Source organism: Helianthus annuus, chromosome 6, assembly GCF_002127325.2.
Source record: "Helianthus annuus cultivar XRQ/B chromosome 6, HanXRQr2.0-SUNRISE, whole genome shotgun sequence".
Classification (NCBI taxonomy): domain Eukaryota; kingdom Viridiplantae; phylum Streptophyta; class Magnoliopsida; order Asterales; family Asteraceae; genus Helianthus; species Helianthus annuus.
The window spans coordinates 131,667,605-131,687,049 of record NC_035438.2 but is presented as its reverse complement, the minus strand read 5'-3'; the positions used below and the strand labels follow the sequence as shown (position 1 = coordinate 131,687,049).

General features: G+C 38.5%; 1 protein-coding gene and 1 non-coding gene across 2 annotated transcripts; both read left to right on the top strand.

Annotated features, from left to right (window-relative positions):
- Positions 1 to 5,341: 5,341 nt before the first annotated feature.
- Positions 5,342 to 5,448, top strand: LOC118479973. The gene has a single exon (XR_004861615.1). It is a non-coding gene; the product is annotated as a small nucleolar RNA R71 (small nucleolar RNA).
- Positions 5,449 to 10,384: 4,936 nt separating this feature from the next.
- On the top strand, positions 10,385 to 18,450 carry LOC110865960 (dolichyl-diphosphooligosaccharide--protein glycosyltransferase subunit STT3B). The gene is made up of 7 exons (XM_022115306.2): positions 10,385 to 10,954; positions 11,856 to 12,265; positions 13,683 to 14,213; positions 14,791 to 15,251; positions 16,870 to 16,992; positions 17,317 to 17,376; positions 18,123 to 18,450. The coding sequence occupies exons 1-7, from the start codon at positions 10,501 to 10,503 to the stop codon at positions 18,250 to 18,252; spliced, it is 2,169 nt and encodes a 722-aa protein (XP_021970998.1). The 5' UTR covers positions 10,385 to 10,500; the 3' UTR covers positions 18,253 to 18,450.
- The last annotated feature ends 995 nt before the right edge of the window (positions 18,451 to 19,445 follow it).

Sequence of the window (19,445 nt, the reverse complement as noted above, 5' to 3'; positions counted from 1 at the left end):
CTAAAAAGTCACGTGAATCCTTTTTTTTAATAATTAAACTCTTTTTTTTAACTAAAACGTGACTTTTGTTTTTTTTTCACCAAAAGTTATGTATTATTATTAACTATTTTTTTAAACACATGAGAATCGTTTTTCGAATAGCTTCGCCTTTTACTTGTGTACTTCTCAAAATTCTTAACTCGCCCATTCCCCTTTGAAAAATAGTGTTGTCCTCAACACTTGCATTCGACTAAGATAACATACCTGGCGAGTCGAACTTCCCCACACTTTTATGTGGTTGTGGGTGTACTACGAAAGCTTAAAAATTTTATTTTTCTCGATTACTCGCCCGCTCCACCCCCCGTGAAAAATCTGTGTCGTCCTCGACACTCGATTTAGTGCTAAAACATACCTGGGCGTCTCCAACGTTCCCACACTTGCGCGATGTCGTGGGTGTATGTTCCGGAAATCCTTCAAACCATAAAAACCAAACTATATACAAAAATAAAAACGAACGGAATGGAATATGTACCGAATTTCGGGTTGCCTCCCGGTAGCGCTAAGTTTTAGTCTTCATCCGGACTTCTCATGACCCTCAGTCGGTCGTATACTCCGGTGAACTTGCAAGAAAGCTCACCTCCTCTGGTAGCGGGTTAAGGTCATCACCGTCCAAGTAAAATTTCAATCGGTGACCATTCACCACTTGTCTCCTTTGATCCTTCGGATCCTCAATCTCCACATCCCCGAAATTCCCCACTCGTGTGATAACAAACGGACTAGTCCATTTGCTTCTCAGTTTTCCTGGAAATAACTTAAGACGTGAGTTAAAAAGCCATACCCGTTGACCTACCGCAAAAATCAGACGCCTCAATTTCGCGTCATGCACCGCCTCAATCTTATCTTTATATGCGGCTGTGGTATCATACGCCTCGTTGCGTAATTCTTCAAGCTCACTTAGCTACAACAACCTGTGGGCACCGGCATCAGAATAATCAGTATTGACTTGTTTAACAGCCCACAATGCACGATGTGCGATTTCCATGGGTAAGTGACAACCCTTCCCATACACTAAACGATAAGGTGTGGTGCCAATAGGAGTTTTATAAGCGGTGCGATATGCCCATAAGGCATCATCCAATTTGGTCGATCAATCCTTACGGTCAGTTCGCAACGTCTTTTGCAAAATTTCTTTTATCTGCCTATTCGACACTTCAACCTGTCCACTCGTTTGTGGATGATATGGTGTAGCAATTCGATGGTCCACGCCATAGCGTTTCAGCAATTTGCCAAAGTTAAAGTTTTTAAAGTGAGATCCCCCATCACTATTGATTACCCGGGGAATCCCAAACCTAGCAAAAATGTTTGATTGGACAAACTTGGAAACAACGGCATGGTCGTTCGTCTTAGTGGCAATTGCTTCAATCCACTTTGAAACATAATCAACTGCCACTAAGATATATATATTACTATTCTAATTGGGGAACGGACCCATGAAATCGATCCCCCACACATCAAATATGTCAACAACCAAAATTGGTTGCATTGGCATCTCATCCCTTTTGGAAATCCCGCCCATCTTTTGGCAACTAACACAATGTTTAGCAAATTCAAAAGCGTCTTTAAACAGTGTAGGCCAATAAAGGCCACTTTCAAGCACTTTAAGGCCTGTCTTTTGCCCGCTAAAGTTACCGCCACACGCAGATGAGTGAGCATGTTGTAACACATCCAAAAACTCTGTCTCGGGAACACAACGTCGGATGATTTGATCAGCCCCATTCCTAAACAAATCTGGCTCATCCCAGATATAGTTCTTCACTTGTGTTAGGAATTGTTGCTTCCTCCGCTTGTTCCATGCATCTGGCACCGTACCTGAAACAAGATAATTTGCAAAGTTAGCATACCACGGCCTAGATTTAACAGACATTATAAACTCATCTGGGAACTGTTCATTGATCTCGGGTGTGAACTCCTCCACTTCAACCGGTAGTCGTGACAGATGGTCAGCAACTACATTCTCACACCCCTTCTTGTCTCTAATTTCGAGATCAAATTCTTGCAATAGTAGGATCCACCGAATCAGTCTCGGTTTGGCATCCTTTTTCTCCATTAGATACCTGACTGCACTATGATCAGAGTAAACAATTACTTTGCTTCCACAAATATAAGACCGGAATTTATCCAAAGCATAAACAACGGCAAGCAACTCCTTCTCCGTTGTGGTATAATTCAACTGAGCATCGGAGAGGGTTTTAATTGCGTAGTAGATAACAACCGGCTTCTTATCTACTCGTTGGCCAAGTACAACCCCAATAGCAAAATCGCTTGCATCACACATTATTTCAAACGGTTTTGTCCAATCAGGTGATTGCAAGATTGGTGCTTGTACCAATTGTTCCTTCAGCACATTAAACGCATTTAAACATTTATCATCAAATTCAAACGGAACATCTTTTAACAATAGGTTACATAAAGGTTTTGTTATGACACTAAAGCCCTTGATAAACCTACGGTAAAATCCGACGTGTCCTAAAAAGGAACGGACGCCCTTCACATTAGTAGGGGGAGGTAAAGTAGAAATGACTCTCACTTTTGCTCTATCAACTTCTATCCCCTTACTTGACACAACATGTCCTAATACTATACCCTCTTGAACAATAAAATGGCTCTTTTCCCAGCTGAGCACTAGATTAGTTTGGACACATCTCTCTCACACCCTAGATAGTTCATCTAAACATGTATCAAATGATGACCCAAAGACTGAAAAGTCATCCATAAATATCTCTAGGGCGTCCCCGACCATATCCGAGAATATGCTCATCATACACCTTTGAAAGGTGGCCGGGGCATGTGAAGGTGGTCTTTTCTTGGTCATCAGGGTGGATAGCAATCTGATTGTACCCTGAATAACCATCAAGAAAGCAGTAAAATTTCTGACCTGATAATTTTTCGACAATCTGGTCTATAAAGGGCAAAGGAAAGTGATCCTTTGATGTGGCGGCGTTCAACTTCCGGTAGTCCATATATACCCGCCACCCAGTTACCGGCCGGGTGGCTATCTGCTCGCCATTATCGCCCTTGACAATTTGAATGCATGCTTTCTTCGGCACCATTTGGGTTGGACTCACCCACGCGCTTTCTGAAATGGGATATATGATCCCATGGTCCAACCACTTGATTACCTCTTTCTTTACCACTTCTTGCATGTTGGGATTAAGCCTCCTTTGTGTATCCGGTGCAGGTTTTGCATCTGCATCAGTTATAATTTTATGCATACAAATAGAAGGACTTATACCTTTTAAATCAACGAGAGTCCACCCGATCGCAGCTCGATGGGTCTTCAGCACCTTTAGTAGTGCTTCTTCTTGTTCTTTCTCCAAATTAGCTGCGATAATTACCGGGAGGGTCTGATCCTCTCCTAAGAACGCATACTTCAAATGCACGGGCAACTCTTTCAATTCTACCTATGGTGGGCTGATTAGTGAAGATTTCAACCCTGATGAAATCTCAGCCAGAAGGCTCTCCACCTGATGGGACCATGGAGGCCTTCTCTCCTGCACCGCTTGCACCTCCAACTTCCGAACTTCTTCTTCTAAATCACACATGTGATTTTCTTCTACCCTGTCACAAAACAAACAAAACTCGGGCACCTCATCCTTGACATGAGGATAGCATCCATCTATGATATATGCCATGAAACATTCATCACTTTGAAACATGTCAGAAACATTAGAAAACACATTCAATCGGACCTTTCTATTGCTGAATGTCATGTCGATTGTGCCAGTGCGAGAATCGATCTGAGCATGTGCAGTGGCTAAGAAAGGTCGGCCCAAGATAACATTTGGTTGATTGACTTGATCAACAGAGACATAGTCAAGCACCAAAAAGTCAACATGAAAGTAGAATTCTTCCACCTTAACTATCACATCGCGAACTATCCCTCGAGGAAGCTTAGGGGTCAAATCCGCCAACACAACAGTTGTGTCAGCACGACGTAGTAGACCAAAATCATATTGGTCGTACAGGCTTCCCAGAAGGATACTCACGCTAGCTCGGAGATCCAACAACGCCCTACTCATTTTAAAATCGCCAACTTGTATTGAAATTAAAGGCGTCCCGGGATCTCGTAGCTTAGGTGGAAGGACCCCATTCAATACGGCACTAACTGTATCAGTGAGATCAACCTTTATAGGGACTTTTTGCTGCCGTTTTTGAGTGCACAAATCCTTAAGATACTTAGCATAAGCCGGAACCTGTTTAATGGCATCGATTAAGGGAAAGTTAATTTTTACTTGTTTAAACACCTCTAAAATTTCCTCCGATTGAGGTCCCCTTTTATTGATTATTTTTGTATTACCCGGATCCTTCAAGGCTTCGGGAAAGGGAGGTAGAATCGGTTCCCCTTCCTTAGCCTTGGTTGGCTCAGAAGTTGCAGCACGAGTGTTTTTACCATTATTTTTAACAATGTTTGGTTCCGACTCATCGTCACTCTTACCATTTTCACCTAAGTCCTCCACCACCCATCAACGGGTTGTGGTGAGGTGTCGACCTTTTGATAATTCTTACCACTACGTAAAGTACTTACCTGGTCGACTGGACTGCCTTTCTTTTGTTGAGCGGGATTTGTTGTTGTATTACTTGGTAATTTCCCGCTATTCTACTTCAGCTCCTTCATCTCGGTTGCAAGTTGGGCCATTTGTGTAGTTAATGATTGAACGGACTTATCTCGCATCTCCTCCTTTTGAGCACGATTAATTCAAGCCTTTGATTTTGTAAGTCAAGCTGAATTGCTTTCAACATCTCCACCATATCAGTATTCCCCGAAGTATTAGAAGACCCAATTGGTCCTCTTCGATTGTTTTGGTAGCCACCCTGAAAGTTACCTTGAAATCGGTTCTGATTGAAGTTCCTTTGACCACCAGATTGGTTGTTGCCTTGAAATCCCGGATTTAGCTGATTATTCGTATTCCCATTGCTAAAATTCAGTGATTTCTGAGGCTCGGGTGATATGTGTTGGACTGCATGTTGAAATTTCTTCCACCACCTCCGCCTTGCACAAAGTTCACATCCTCATTTTCACCATGAATGGCTGGGCATTGATCCGCTATATGCCCTAAATCTCCACAATGTCCACACAACGGAAACTGACCATTTACCTCCGGTGGATTCTCTACTGCTCTCACTGTCGAATGTCGTGCACTTCTAGAGGATTGAGCTTTGCGTTTTGACGCTCTTGCGGTTCTTTCCAAATATTCCCAATCATCTTCTTCGTAATTAGTTCCAACAGTACCATTGGATATTGAATTTACATCCCTTGCATCTTCATCTGTTAAGCAATGTATTCATAAGCTCCCACAAATATATCCCATGATGTGGACAGTTCTTGAGCATCATTTTGAAACGATTGAACGCTTCGTGAAATAACTCACCGGACTGTTGTCGGAACCCCCAAATATCCTTCCTGGCGTTGTTAGTACGCAAATGAGTATAAAATTCGTCTAAAAATTGTTGCTGCATTTCGCCCCATGTGAAGATCGAAGCTGAGGGTAGCGAATGAAACCATTGTTACGCTTCAGTCTTAACAGAATACCCAGTTGTGTAGCTTACGGCTGAGCCGTAGGCTATGGCTTACATGCTACGGTTGGGGATTACTTTACGGGGAGAATTAATCAGAAGCTCCAGTAACGTAAGCTACGGAAGTGCCGTAACCTACGATGTGAACTTACGTCGCCACAACAGAATACATATATCCGTAGCCTACAGCTTGGTCATAGGTTGGGTCTTGTTGCATATGGGTCGAATTTAATCCACGAATCTGGGTCAGATCCATGTTAAACCCGAATCTTGAACATAATTCTTCCAGGTTTATTACGTATCACATTAATCCTTTTAAAACCCTAACCTCAAGAACCAACCTTTATCTTCATCTTTCTCACCTGTTCATCAAATCAAACAAATTAATAGTCTAAATCGCTTAATTTTTCATGTAGAATACAGCCATAGTGTGCGTTTGTCAAGGATCGGTAGTATTTGTGCGTAATCCGAGAAGAAGGGTGACGAACCCTAGTATCATATATTGGGGATTTTCACTTTGGAGTGTACTTGGTTGCAATTGAAATTTACTCTAGCAACTCTAAACATCAAAGGTACGTTTTCGACCAGTTTTGCTCAAGATTGTTGGATGTATGGCACTTTATGGTTGAGATATGCTTCATATATGAATGTTAATGCTTGAGACTGATGATGTGGTACTCTGAGTGCGATTTTTCGTCATGAACCTTTGAGTAATACTTGAATTTGATGCTAACATATGGTTAAATTGTTGGATGGAATGTGGTTGGGTTACTAGATGATGTTGATTTGGCTTGTTGAACATGTCATATTGCTTAAAAATCGATTGTTAAACTCGTAAGCTGGTATTTGATGAAACTCGGTAATTTACAGCAGTCATCTCCTTACGTTAGAATTATTCCCGATGACACTCCATCACCGAGTCAGACTCAAGCACCTAACGCAACATCAATTCCGCTAGATGGACCATTTATGATCAAGAAAATAATTCAGGGGATTTCGACGATGGCTTTGAGGAATATGATAACTACGTGGGTCAAAACGAGAGACAAGTGGTGAATATGGGTATCTATGAGAGGCAAACAATTGGGGCATGTGGATTCGAAGGAATTAATCAAGGGAATTTGGGTTATCAAACGTTGGTAAAGCAACAGCAAACAGTGCAACCAATACCAATGCAGCAACAATACCATCAACCTGACCCAATCAATCAGCAGCCTGGTCCGAGAAGGCCGGTGGTGGATATTCCATTACCACAATCGGTACCTCCGATGCAGAGTCAGGCAAGATACCACCACCGGTCTATTTGATGTCTGTCGTTATGGACATGCAAAAACCAACTAAACTATGTAGATATGATAAGTCGGATATCGAACCAGAGGAGGATTGTGGAAAGTGTCGAAATGTTAAGTGTTGATTATCTATTGCGTAAAAGTAAATCTTAATTGTGGATTTGTGAAATTGCTAAAGTAAACAAATTAAATTGAGGTTTTAATCAATAGGAAGAACAATGGTTCCTCCGGAATTCAGATTTCTAGTTAGATTCGATTATGTGTTTTATCATAACACTCACATAGACATAAGTGTTTGACCTAATCAATTGATTGTGATATCCAACGACTAAGTACTCCGATCAATACATAATGGGAGGTTATCAAATGAATATCAATCACAATTACCAACCCTAATCCGGCCTCAAATATATCCCGATTACTAGAACTCTTGGGAATTGAATGATTAAAGATTAACGATTAAATAAAATGTAACTGTTTACAATCAACCAATCAAATCATATGTGAAAAGCGTCAAATGCTTAGATCACCGAGTTAATAAATATCAAAAACACATAAACTCACCTAACATACGAAAATCCTCCATCCGGAGGAAACCATGAAGGAATTAGCCGCTCATGCTTGTGAATTGATCTTCAATCTTGATGTTGGAAGGCATGATTGATTGATGATGGAATGATGATTAGGTGGTGTGGAATGATGGAAAAACTCAAGAAGAAACCCCAAAAATCGTCCTTTAAGTCGTGCCCTTCTATTCAAAATGAAAGATATCCTAACCCTATTTTTTCACATGTTTTTAATCAATTTTCGTCACCCAGCACTGTAGGCTACGCTAGAACAGGCTGAAACCGTAGCCTACTGCTGACAGATTCTTCACAACACTGTTTTCTTCATAACTTCCTCGTTTTAAGTCCGATTTCCTCTCCGTTTTCGCCCACGTCTTCATAATTCAGCCCTCTATCATTCCATATCTTAAGATCTTCAATTTCATTCCATTTGTTTTCCCCGAAACACGTCCAATCTCCATGTTTAACCTACAAAACATTAATTTCTCGTAGTTATTCAATTCCACACATTTAAATACATAGAAACTTATACAGTTAATCATTTAAACATGTTAAACACCATTCCACACCCATTCCACCACTTGGTATAGAAGTGGCTCGGACAACTGAAGGTTTGATACTAAGCCAACGAAAGTACATTCTCGATATTCTCGAAGACATGAGTATGATGGGTTGTCAACCAAGTCTGTTTCCAATGGAACACAACTTAAAATTGGATAAGTGTGAGGAAGAACTACGGGTTGATGAACAACAGTATCAGAGACTAGTTGGAAGACTACTTTACTTACAGGCCACAAGACCCTACATAACCCAAGAGAAAGCGACATAGAAGTTACTAATCGTGTTTTTCATTACCTCAAAGCTACTCCAGGACAAGGTATTCTTCTTCCTAAAGTTGGTGGAACTAGCCTCACTGTTTATAGTGATTCAGATTAGCTGGAGTGCCCGTTCATGCAAAGATCAAGGACTGGTTATGTGCCTTTATTGTGAGGCGCTCCCATGTCATGGAAATAAAAAAACAGTTGGTGGTCTCGTGCTCATCGGCTGAAGCCGAATACCGGGCTATGGCAGTTTCCGTTAGTGAGACAATTTGGATGGGATGGCTCTTAAAGGAGCTTAGTACTCAACCAAATCAACCCACACAAATATTTTGCGACAACCAAGGAGCAAGACATATAGCTAACAATCCGGTCTATCATGAACGAACAAAGCATGTCGAAATGGACTGCATTTTGTCAAAGAATGGGTCGAGTAAAAGGAGATTCAAACCATGGAAATTGCCATCAGTATGCAAATTGTTGATATCCCTACCAAACCGTTGGGTACTCGACCACCTCAAAGATTACTTGTCAAGTTGGGCGTTCGCGATTTTCACTCTCCAACTTGAGGGGGAGTAACGGGTCCTTTACTTATTTTCGGATGATAATTTGTTTATTTAGGGATGATCCTTTATTTTTATTTCTTCCCATTTACCTTTCCTCGTTAACTTTAATTGAAGGCCTTCTCTGTTTAGCTCCTTTGTATGTATAAGGATTCTCTTTATTGTAATTGTTATTCACAGATCAACACGTAGCCTTTTTTTTATTATCTCTTTACCATAATAAATTATTACTTTATCGTGAAATTGAAAAGATGTTCGGGTTTGAGGGTTTGCTTAATGATTCAAGAGGATAAAATATATGCATTGAATCGAAATATCTATACTATATTATAATACATGAGGGAAGGATTCCCAAAAGTTAAGAACTTCTTCCCCCATTATTTATAAATAAACCCCTAGAATGAGGGTAAAGTGGTCTTTTAAACCATAATTATTTTTTAGTCCTTCAATCTATTACATTTAAATCCTTGACATTTAACATAATTATGGGTAATTAGTTACACTTCTCCCCCCCCCCTTAATTCTTTAATGTATTCATGCGATATCTTACAACCCGTAATGTTTTAAAAAAATCCGAAGGTACCATGACGATCGGCACAGTTTTGCTCCAATAGTTTAAAAATAGTCATTTTCCTTCCTGATTTTTCTAACTTATCTTCATTTTGCTCCCAGCCTCTAACTCCATCAGGGAGGAAACTGGCGACAAAATCGAAAGATTAGGGAGCAAACTGGCGACAAACTCGAAAGATCAGGGAGGAAAATGACTATTTTTAAACTATTGGAGTAAAACCGTTAAAATGACCAAACCCCAGGGAGTAAAACGAAAGTTTACTCAATAATATAATTGTGTAATGGTTCTTTTCTTTGGCCTTTGGTCCCCGCTCTTTTTTTCTACTCAAAACTCAACCCTTTGCCTGTATGTTTTCATATCAAGAATTATTCCTATTATTTCTAATAGAGGTCGTTAAAAAAAACCTCTTTTCCCTCATCTTTTTTAACAACCTTTTACCCCACATTTATTAACCATCATACAAAAAAAAAAGCACCACTTTAGTAAATGCATTTGACTCAAAAAGTCAAAATCACTATTTCATTTAAAAAAAAAAAGAAAAAACCCTCTTTTCCCTCATCTTTTTTAACAACTTTTTACCCACATTTATTAACCATCATACAAAAAAAAACACAACTTTAGTAAATAATCCTGACAAGTTGGTCTAGTGGTTAATCACTTGCTTTCTCTCTTTGAGGTCTCAAGTTCAAATCCAACTAGCATTACTTTGAAGGATATTGGTGGTGGCAATAAAGTTTAGAACTAGGCCTCTCTGGAGGTTGCCAGTTCGAAACCGAGCCAAACCGAGTTTTACCGCAGTGGGCCTTCGGGCAGCGGATTTTCCCCGAAACTTGTGGCTTGGTGGCTCGGGTATGCATCCAACTCTGACCGTTATGAAGGAGGGGATGCATTTGCTCGATTGAAGGCATCACACGATACTTATCCGGTGATTTAGTTGGCCGTTAAAAAAACAACTTTAGTAAATGCATTGACTCAAAAAGTCAAAATCATTATTTCATTTAAAAAAAAAAAAAAAAAAAAAAAAAACCCTGGTTGGTTGGTAAGGGTTTTCTAATTTCTGGATCACAAGTAAAGCGTTGACACACCAGTCTACCATCTTCCATTTCCAAAACTAGGGTTTCGTTTCCAGATCCATCAACCATGGCTGCAAAACCAGACGCCACGGCGTCCACATTCTCACTCAAAACCCTCAAACTCAAAACCAAGCAACAAGAGATCTTAATCCGAGTCACAATCCTCTGCCTCGTCTACATTCTAGCTTTCGTCACTCGATTGTTCAGTGTTCTTCGTTACGAGAGCATGATCCATGAGTTTGATCCCTATTTCAACTACCGAACCACTTTGTATTTGACGGAGAAAGGGTTTTACGAGTTTTGGAACTGGTTTGACTCCGAGAGTTGGTATCCACTCGGTAGGATTATTGGTGGGACTCTGTATCCTGGTCTTATGGTTACTGCTGCTCTTATTTACTGGATTCTTAAGTTTCTCCGCTTTGCGGTTCATATTCGGGAGGTTTGTGTCTTGACGGCTCCCTTTTTCGCTTCCAATACCACCATTGTGGCCTATTTCTTTGGGAAGGAGTTGTGGGATTCAGGTTAGTTATTATCCTTTGTGTTTTAACTTTGTTTATTGCTAGTTATTAATGATATTAATCAGTGTTGTAAGAATCAACTAGCGATTAATAGGGATTACTCGGAATTAATCGGATTGAGTTTTTCATATGTAATTTTTAGTTGGATATACACACACATTTTTATATGTAGTTTTTTAAAGTAGACATGTTTTAACCCCTCATTGACCCATTTTTTTTAAGTAATTGGAAGAAATTTATATGGTTTGGTCGAAATTTGGCCGACATCTGGCCAAAATTTGCCCAGATTAGAACCGCCATTGACTGCCTAGCGGTTAATCGGCCATTAATCGGTGATCCTCCGATTAGTGATTAATCGGAGACTAGTCGGGATTTTTACAACCATGGTATTAATTTGTTAGGTGTATCGTGTGTGCGTGTCTCTGTGATGCTTTATGTCTACTTTTACACCGTTTGCTGTTATTGGTAGCTTAATGCTATACTTTTAGTTATGTTTTGTACTTTTTGCCTCGTGTTGTCTAGATTCCATGTGAAGAACTTTAGGTAGCGTTTGTTTCGTGGAATATACTGGAATTGGAATTTGTGTAGGAATTGAATTCGATTTGGAATTTTGGTGGGTTTGTTTCACGTGATGGAATGGAATTGGAATGTAGATTCCGTTCCTTATGGTGTTGTTCAATTCCAATTCATTTTTTTTGTTGTTGAAACCAACAAAATAAGATATGGAATTTACATTCTAATTCCATCAAGATTCCATTCCATTATGTGAAGCGAACACTACCTTATGTTTTTTATATACTTTTTAGGTCCAGATAGCTTCTGGAGATGTGGTTTTAATTTATTCAGTACACGGAAAATATTATTCACTAATTCATTTCATTCTCTTGTTTCATTTCTTTCACAGGTGCTGGTCTTGTAGCTGCAGCTTTGATCGCCATCTGTCCTGGATACATTTCTAGGTCGGTTGCGGGGTCTTATGATAATGAAGGTGTTGCAATTTTCGCGTTGTTGCTTACTTTTTATTTGTTCGTTAAGGCCGTGAATACCGGTTCGCTTGCGTGGGCTCTTGCTTCAGCTTTTGGGTACTTTTATATGGTCTCCGCGTGGGGTGGTTATGTGTTTATTATTAACTTAATTCCACTCTATGTGTTGGTGTTGTTGATTACTGGGAGGTATTCGATGAGGCTGTATGTGGCTTATAACTGTATGTATATAGTGGGAATGTTGTTAGCAATGCAGATTCGGTTCGTTGGGTTTCAACACGTTCAGTCAGGTGAACATATGGCTGCCATGGGAGTGTTTTTCTTGATTCAGGTATTGCTTCGGGACCTAAGGAGCGTTACTTTTTTAAATAGTGGTTATTTTAAACCAACCTTTCGAAAGAGACCTGAATAATTTGTCATTTGGTCATTCCTTGAAAAAATTATGGTGTTAATGCTTTCGAGTTATGTAATTGGGGCTGCAAACAAACTGAACAAACACGAAAAGGACCTTGTTCGTGTTTGTTTGTTAAGGAATATATGTGTTCGCGAACTGTTCATGAACACTTACTGAACGAGATTTGATGTTCATGTTTGTTTGTTAATTTTAGGCAAAAAACCAAACGAACGTTCATGAACACAAATGGAAACAAACGAACACAAAAAAGCGTTCATGAACAGACTAAATAATAACCTTATACTTATTATATATTTTATTTGTCGGAATTTTGAAGTAATTAAATAAAATATACAACTAAAAACACTAATGAACTATCGAACACAAACGGACATAAACAGGTATGTTACCGAACGTTCACGAACATAAATGAACAAACGCAGCCTCTGTTCATATTCGTTCATTTAACTAAACGAACAAAATTTCTTGTTTGTGTCCGTTAATTTATAACACAAACGAACTTCCCGCCGAACGGTTCATGAACCGTTCTCTGAACGTTCAGTTCGTTTGCAGCCCTATATGTAATCGACTAATCGTATGCTTCAAGTTTTCTAATGATCAGAAGTTAGGTGATGCTAGGATGTGTGATATCAAAGTGATTAGTTTAACTTGATAAATAACTAGATAACAGTTGAGTAACATCAGTTCAATATAGGGGTGTGAATTTCTAACACGGCCCGAAAACACGACACGGAACTAACATGAAATTCGCGGGTTTGGATTTATTCTAAATGGGTTCGGGTCAGTTTTAGGTTGAACCCGCAAACCTGTTTAGCTAAATGGGTCGGGTTCGGGTCGACCCGTTTAACCATTTATATTATATTATAATGTTTTACATGTTTTATGTCAAAAATTAAATTAAGTGTGTATTTTATGCCATAATCATAACTTAAAAAGAGAAATTGACGTAAGATCTTATAATTTAAATGTAATTGTATTATATACATTTGTGTTTTTCTTTATAGTAAAATATAATTTTAATATATTAGTTTGAGGAAAAAAAATTTAAAAATTTAAAAATTTAAAAATTAAAAAACTCGGGTTCAATGGGTTGTGTTCGGGTCAACCCGCAAATATTCGTCTCGTGTTTGGGTTTGTATGTATGGCACAATTTTCTGGTTCGGGTCGTGTTCGGGTTCGTCTAAAATTTTCAGGTTCGGGTTTGAGATGAACTCGCCAACCGGCGAACACGCCCGTTTAGCACCTCTAGTTCAATAGCCTACAGTCAAGTGAGGGCTAACAAGTTAAACATGCTACTATACTAATCTCACTAAATATTTTGTTACGTTTATAGGTGTTTTACTTCTTGGTTTGGGTCAAGCACATGATAAACGATACAAAACTGTTTCAAGCCCTTTTGAGGATCGGTGTAACGTCAGCGGTAACCGTCGGTGCTATCGCTCTGGGATTAGGTACAGCTTCAGGCTATATCTCACCATGGACGGGCCGATTTTACTCGTTACTGGATCCCACATATGCTAAAGATCATATACCAATTATAGCTTCGGTCTCTGAGCATCAGCCTACCGCATGGTCATCTTTCATGTTTGATTTCCATATCCTGCTTTTTCTATTTCCCGCTGGTTTATATTTCTGCTTCAAACGGTTGTCAGACGCCACCATTTTCATTGTAATGTACGGTCTTACGAGTATGTATTTTGCGGGTGTCATGGTTCGGTTGATTCTTGTTGCAACGCCTGCTGTGTGTCTTATAAGTGCGATTGCGGTTTCGGCTACGATAAAGAACTTGACTCAAACTCTCAGGGGAAAACCCGCTCAAACGTTGTCTGCTAAGGGAGCAGGCGGCACACGGGGATCTTCTAAGGTGAGAATATATTTTTTGTCTTTGGTAGCGTTTTCAAAAGTTTCAAAGTCTCTAAATTGGTGATATCGCATGATTTAGGTTTATAAAGTAATCAACTGGAAGTAACTGTTCTAGAGCAACATATCATGATGACATTAATTTGATGAAAGTAAAGTACACGAATGGTCCCTGTGGTTTATCAAAATTTTGGATTTGTTCCCTAGCTTTCCAAAAGTACACAAATGGTCCTTGTGGTTTGCACTTTGTAACGCAATTAGTCCTCAGCTTTTCCAAAAGTATACAGATGGTCCCTGTGGTTTGCACTTCGTAACGCATTTAGTACTTAACTTGGACATGCTAAAACCTTTAGATTTGGTGGTTGGGGACTAAATGTGTAAAGTGCAAACCACAGGGACCATTCGTCGTCTACTTTTAGAAAGCTAGGGACCAAATCCAAAATTTTGGTAAACCACAGGGACCATCCGTGTACTTTACTCTTATAATTTACTCATCAAAATAATCTCTTAAAACTGTCTACTAGCATTGTGCATTTCTGGCAACAAGTTTGAGTTTTTTCTTTATAAAATATTTGTTGCAGCAACAAGCGTCGGTCGATCAATCTATACCACTCCTTAAAAACGGTGCTAGCGTGTTGCTTCTTGGTGCATTCTATTTGCTAAGCAGATACGCAATCCATTGTACATGGGTGACATCCGAGGCATACTCATCACCGTCAATCGTGTTGGCTGCACGCGGGGCCCATGGTCAGAGAGTGATATTCGACGACTACCGTGAAGCATACTTTTGGCTTAGACAAAATACTCCTTCAGATGCTAAAATAATGTCTTGGTGGGATTACGGTTATCAGATTACAGCCATGGGAAACAGAACAGTTATTGTAGACAATAATACGTGGAATAATACGCATATTGCTACAGTTGGGCGCGCGATGTCTTCTTATGAGGATGAAGCTTATGAGATAATGAGATCACTCGATGTTGATTATGTGTTGGTTGTTTTTGGTGGTGTTACTGGCTACTCTTCTGATGATATTAACAAGTATGCAGTTCTTCGCAAACATGCTTATTAAGAAATTATCTTAACTATATATTATTAGAGGTGTCAACATGGGTGGGTTGGGTAACAGGTCAAAACAGGCCCAGGTTCAAACGGATCATTTTAGAAATGGTCATAGTGAGCCACATTGGGTTGGATTGGCCCAGCATATTATTGGAAAACATAACGAGTAGGAATGTTATATACTTTAAGAATCGACTATGGGCGCCTAATGGTTGTAAACGAACCGAACGTTCAGAGAACAGTTTGTGAATCGTTCGGCGAGAAGTTCGTTTAATAAACCAACACGAACTAGAAATTTCGTTCGATTAACTAAATGAACAAACAGAAACAAAGGTCTTGTTTGTTCGACTACGTTCGTGAACTTTCGGCAATATGTTTGTTTATGTTCGTTCATTTATGTCCTCTTTGTGGCTGTAGGCCTGTAGCAAACTATTTGTGTCTTGATTGTATCATTTGGTAGCTGTACTTGACTACTTGTGTCTAAATGTTCGTTTGTGTTTGTGGACTGTGTTCATGAACCGTTCACGAACAACTGAATTTCCTTGACAAACGAACACATACATAAGCTTCTGTTCGTCATGTGTTCACGAACTGTTTGTGAACAGCTTTTTTCCTTAACGAACGGACACGAACATGGCCTTGTTTGTGTTCGTTCGGTTCGTTTACAACCCTAGCGCCTTACTACACGATTGGTTCTTTCTTGCTTTGGCTAGTTTTTTTATTTGACCTGTTTTGAGGTAAAAAGTAACCCAAATAGGCCCTTTCATCAGTGAATGGGTCGAACCGCCATCTCTAGTAAATAACAAGAATACAAGATCAAAGTTTAAACACACAATTAGTCTTTAACAGCAATTACAAGCGTTACTAGCACATAGTGCTGCAAACGAACCGAAGGTTCAGCGAACAGTTCATGAACCGTTAGGTGGAAAGTTCGTTTGTGTTCGTTCGTTTAATAAACAAACGAACACGAATAAGAAATTTCGTTCGTTTAGTTAAATGAACGAATATTAACAGAGGTCGCGTTCATTCATTTATGTTTGTGAACGTTCGGTAACGTGTTCGTTTGTGTTCGATAGTTCATTATTATTTTGTATTTTTATATATTATTTAAAATACTCCAAAATTCCGACAAATAAAATATTTAATAAGTATGAGTGTATTATATACATTCTTCATGAGCGTGTGTTTGTTTGTTTCATTTATGTTCATGAACATTCATTTGCGTTCGTTACTTAAAATTAACAAACGAACATGAACACGCTCATTTTCTTAACAAACAAACACGGACATAAAATCTCGTTTGAGTTCATGAACAGTTCGTGAACACATATATTTCCTTAACAAACGAACAAGAACAAGGTCTTGTTCGTGTTCGTTCGGTTTGTTTGCAGCCAGTAGACATTCAAGTAGGGTTTTTCAGTGTCTATTCTATCGATCCTGATCTTATGGAGACGGCCAATTTTGAAAATCTTGTTAAGAAATAAGACTAATGATGTACGGAAGTTTTGTGGTGCTCGAGCTGCCCAACAACTATATGGTAGTGTCTTCTGTTTGATGTGTATTACAAATTATAATAATGATGTATGTATGTATGTAGGTTTTTGTGGATGGTGAGGATTGGAGGTGGAGTTTTCCCTGTGATCAAGGAACCTGATTATCTTGTTAACGGTGAATATCGTGTTGATAAAGGAGCAGCTCCCAAGATGTTAAACTGTCTAATGTAAGTTTCTGCCCTCGTTATCTTTCGTTTATATATAATTTGGTTGAGCTAGAACTGCTATAAAAGTTTTAAATTTATTTAAAGATTTGTTAAATTACTAAAAGGCCCGTTCTAATTCAATGAAGCATATTTTTACATTATAAGATGTTCGAACTCATTCCTCGTAATCGATGTTCGCCATATTGCTTTTAGTTGGTTATAGTTGTGAATTTTTATAACTAATATATTATAGGATGTACATCTCTCTTTAACTGCCTGCATGTTCATGATCGGCTCATACCGAACTGGAGTCATTTATAACTATGTAATTTAAACTGATTGTAGGTACAAGCTATGCTATTATCGATTTGGGGAGCTGACGACAGAATATGGAAAACCCCCAGGGTGAGTGTCTTAACTTTATTACGTCATTATTTTCCGACCATTAAAAAAATCTTGTCAAATATGATATTATTGTTATTTCTATAATAATCTATTTAATTAAAGAGTGAATTTCAAGGATTGTCCTTTATCTTTATACCCATTTTCAGGCAAGATTGACGAGTTTTGTCCTTTATGTTTTCATATCATACACGTTTTGTCCTTTAGGCCTAACCCAGTTAGTTTTTTCAGTTAAATTTGGTCATGTGCTTTGCACATGAGGGCATTTTTGTCAATTCAAAGGATGCAGAAGCTTTGAGCTGTAAATCTGCCGTTGAACTTATCTTTGAATTGACGAAAATGCCCTCATGTGCAAAGCAAATGCCTAAATTTAACTGAAAAAACTAACTGAGTTAGGCCTAAAGGACAAAACGTGTATGATATGAAAACATAAAGGACAAATCGTCAATTTTGAACATAAAGGACAGCGCCTGAAAATGGGTATAAAGATAAAGGACAATCCTTGAAATTCACTCTTAATTAAATGGGCTGTGGGAGGTTTTGTGCTTAAAAATTCACTTTGAGCGACTTTCGACCCATTTTACCTGTTCACTTGAATAAAATTTGACCTGTTGAAGATAAAAATACAACCCAAATCAACTCATTTAGATGTAGACGGGTGCCACCTCCACATTGACCCGTTATTAAGTCGAGATTAGGAAGAAGCGGGTGTTTTATAACGGGTCCTTTTTGTAATATGACATCGACAGGTATGACAGAGCAAGGGGAGTTGAAATAGGGAATAAAGATGTGAAACTTGAATACTTGGAAGAAGCATTCACAACATCAAACTGGATAGTTAGAATTTATAAAGTTAAACCACCCACCAACAGATGGTAATTTAAGGAATCTTGAGTTTGTGTGTCTTTTACAGGATCTTTATAGGAATTAGACTGGTTTTTGACCAAGAGAATGTCACATGTTTTGTTGTGATTATGAGACTTTAGATGATTATGTACTTGTTTGTTATCCTACAATCAACCGGATCCAACCCGACCCGACTTGAGTACTTGACCTGATATGTTTTTTGTTTAAACATGTTTTGTCTTGTTAATACCATTATAATTGGTTGGTTAATTTTATATTGGCCAAAATTGAAAATTTTCCAAAATGGTATCATGTTAGTAATAAAAAGGGTTAATACCATTAAAAAATAACACACTTTCTTATTTTACATTAAAAAAGTTAAATCTAATTTGATATATAAAACCTCTACAACTTGCAAGAAAAACCACTGATTTTGTATTAAAGTCTTAAAAATTGTATGGTACTCATGTTAAAGTTAAAATATGGCTTTTGTGGCTTTGCATTAAAAATACACTAATGTTGTATTCAGATATCTGTGTAAAAAAGGTTAATGTTATATAAAATTTACACCAGTTTAAGAGATAACGTGTTATTACTTTAATTTTTTTTAAGTATGTGTGTTTTAGAAAAAAAGGTTCAAGGAATTTAATTTGTTTTTTTTTTTTGACATGCTTAGTGATACTTGCACCAATTTTTTTTAATGGCAACGTTTGCTTCTACTTTATTCATCGATAATTCTAAACTATTCATCCTTGCTTGAGATTGAATCTGAGACCTCTCCTTCAAGAGACATATACCTTTACCAAGTAGGCTGGTCTCACATTGGCACGTACACCGTTCACACATAACCTATGTGGGTGCTTAGCGTTGAAGGATTTTCACCACGTTTGTACCATCTTTTGCCCATGTGGCATCTGGGTACCACACCACGCATCACCCCGTGCGCTTGGTATTGCATAAGAATCAGGATGGATGGTGCTTATTTCCTTAATGATGTGACAACTGCATTTTTCGGGTAATTTTCGTACAATGTGAACAGTGTTTAATATTTTATGGTTGTGTGTTTTGAACATCTGAAGTGCATGATTTCATGGCATACCTTTAAAGAACTCACAAAAACATTTCATGATGCATGATAATTATTTTTATTGGTCACGACTTGAAACAGTTTAGACAGTGCACAGAACTAACTAGCACACTTATTAGATAAAATTAGTAGTGCTGAC

What these genes read in the sequence shown, in the direction of transcription:
- LOC110865960 (XM_022115306.2), top strand. Translation starts at nt 10,501, where the DNA reads ATGGCTGCAAAACCAGACGCCACGGCGTCCACATTCTCACTCAAAACC. An exon ending in TCTTCTGATGATATTAACAA is followed by an intron (nt 15,252 to 16,869) that starts GTATGCAGTTCT and finishes GTATGTATGTAG; the next exon opens with GTTTTTGTGGATGGTGAGGA. An exon ending in AAGATGTTAAACTGTCTAAT is followed by an intron (nt 16,993 to 17,316) that starts GTAAGTTTCTGC and finishes AACTGATTGTAG; the next exon opens with GTACAAGCTATGCTATTATC.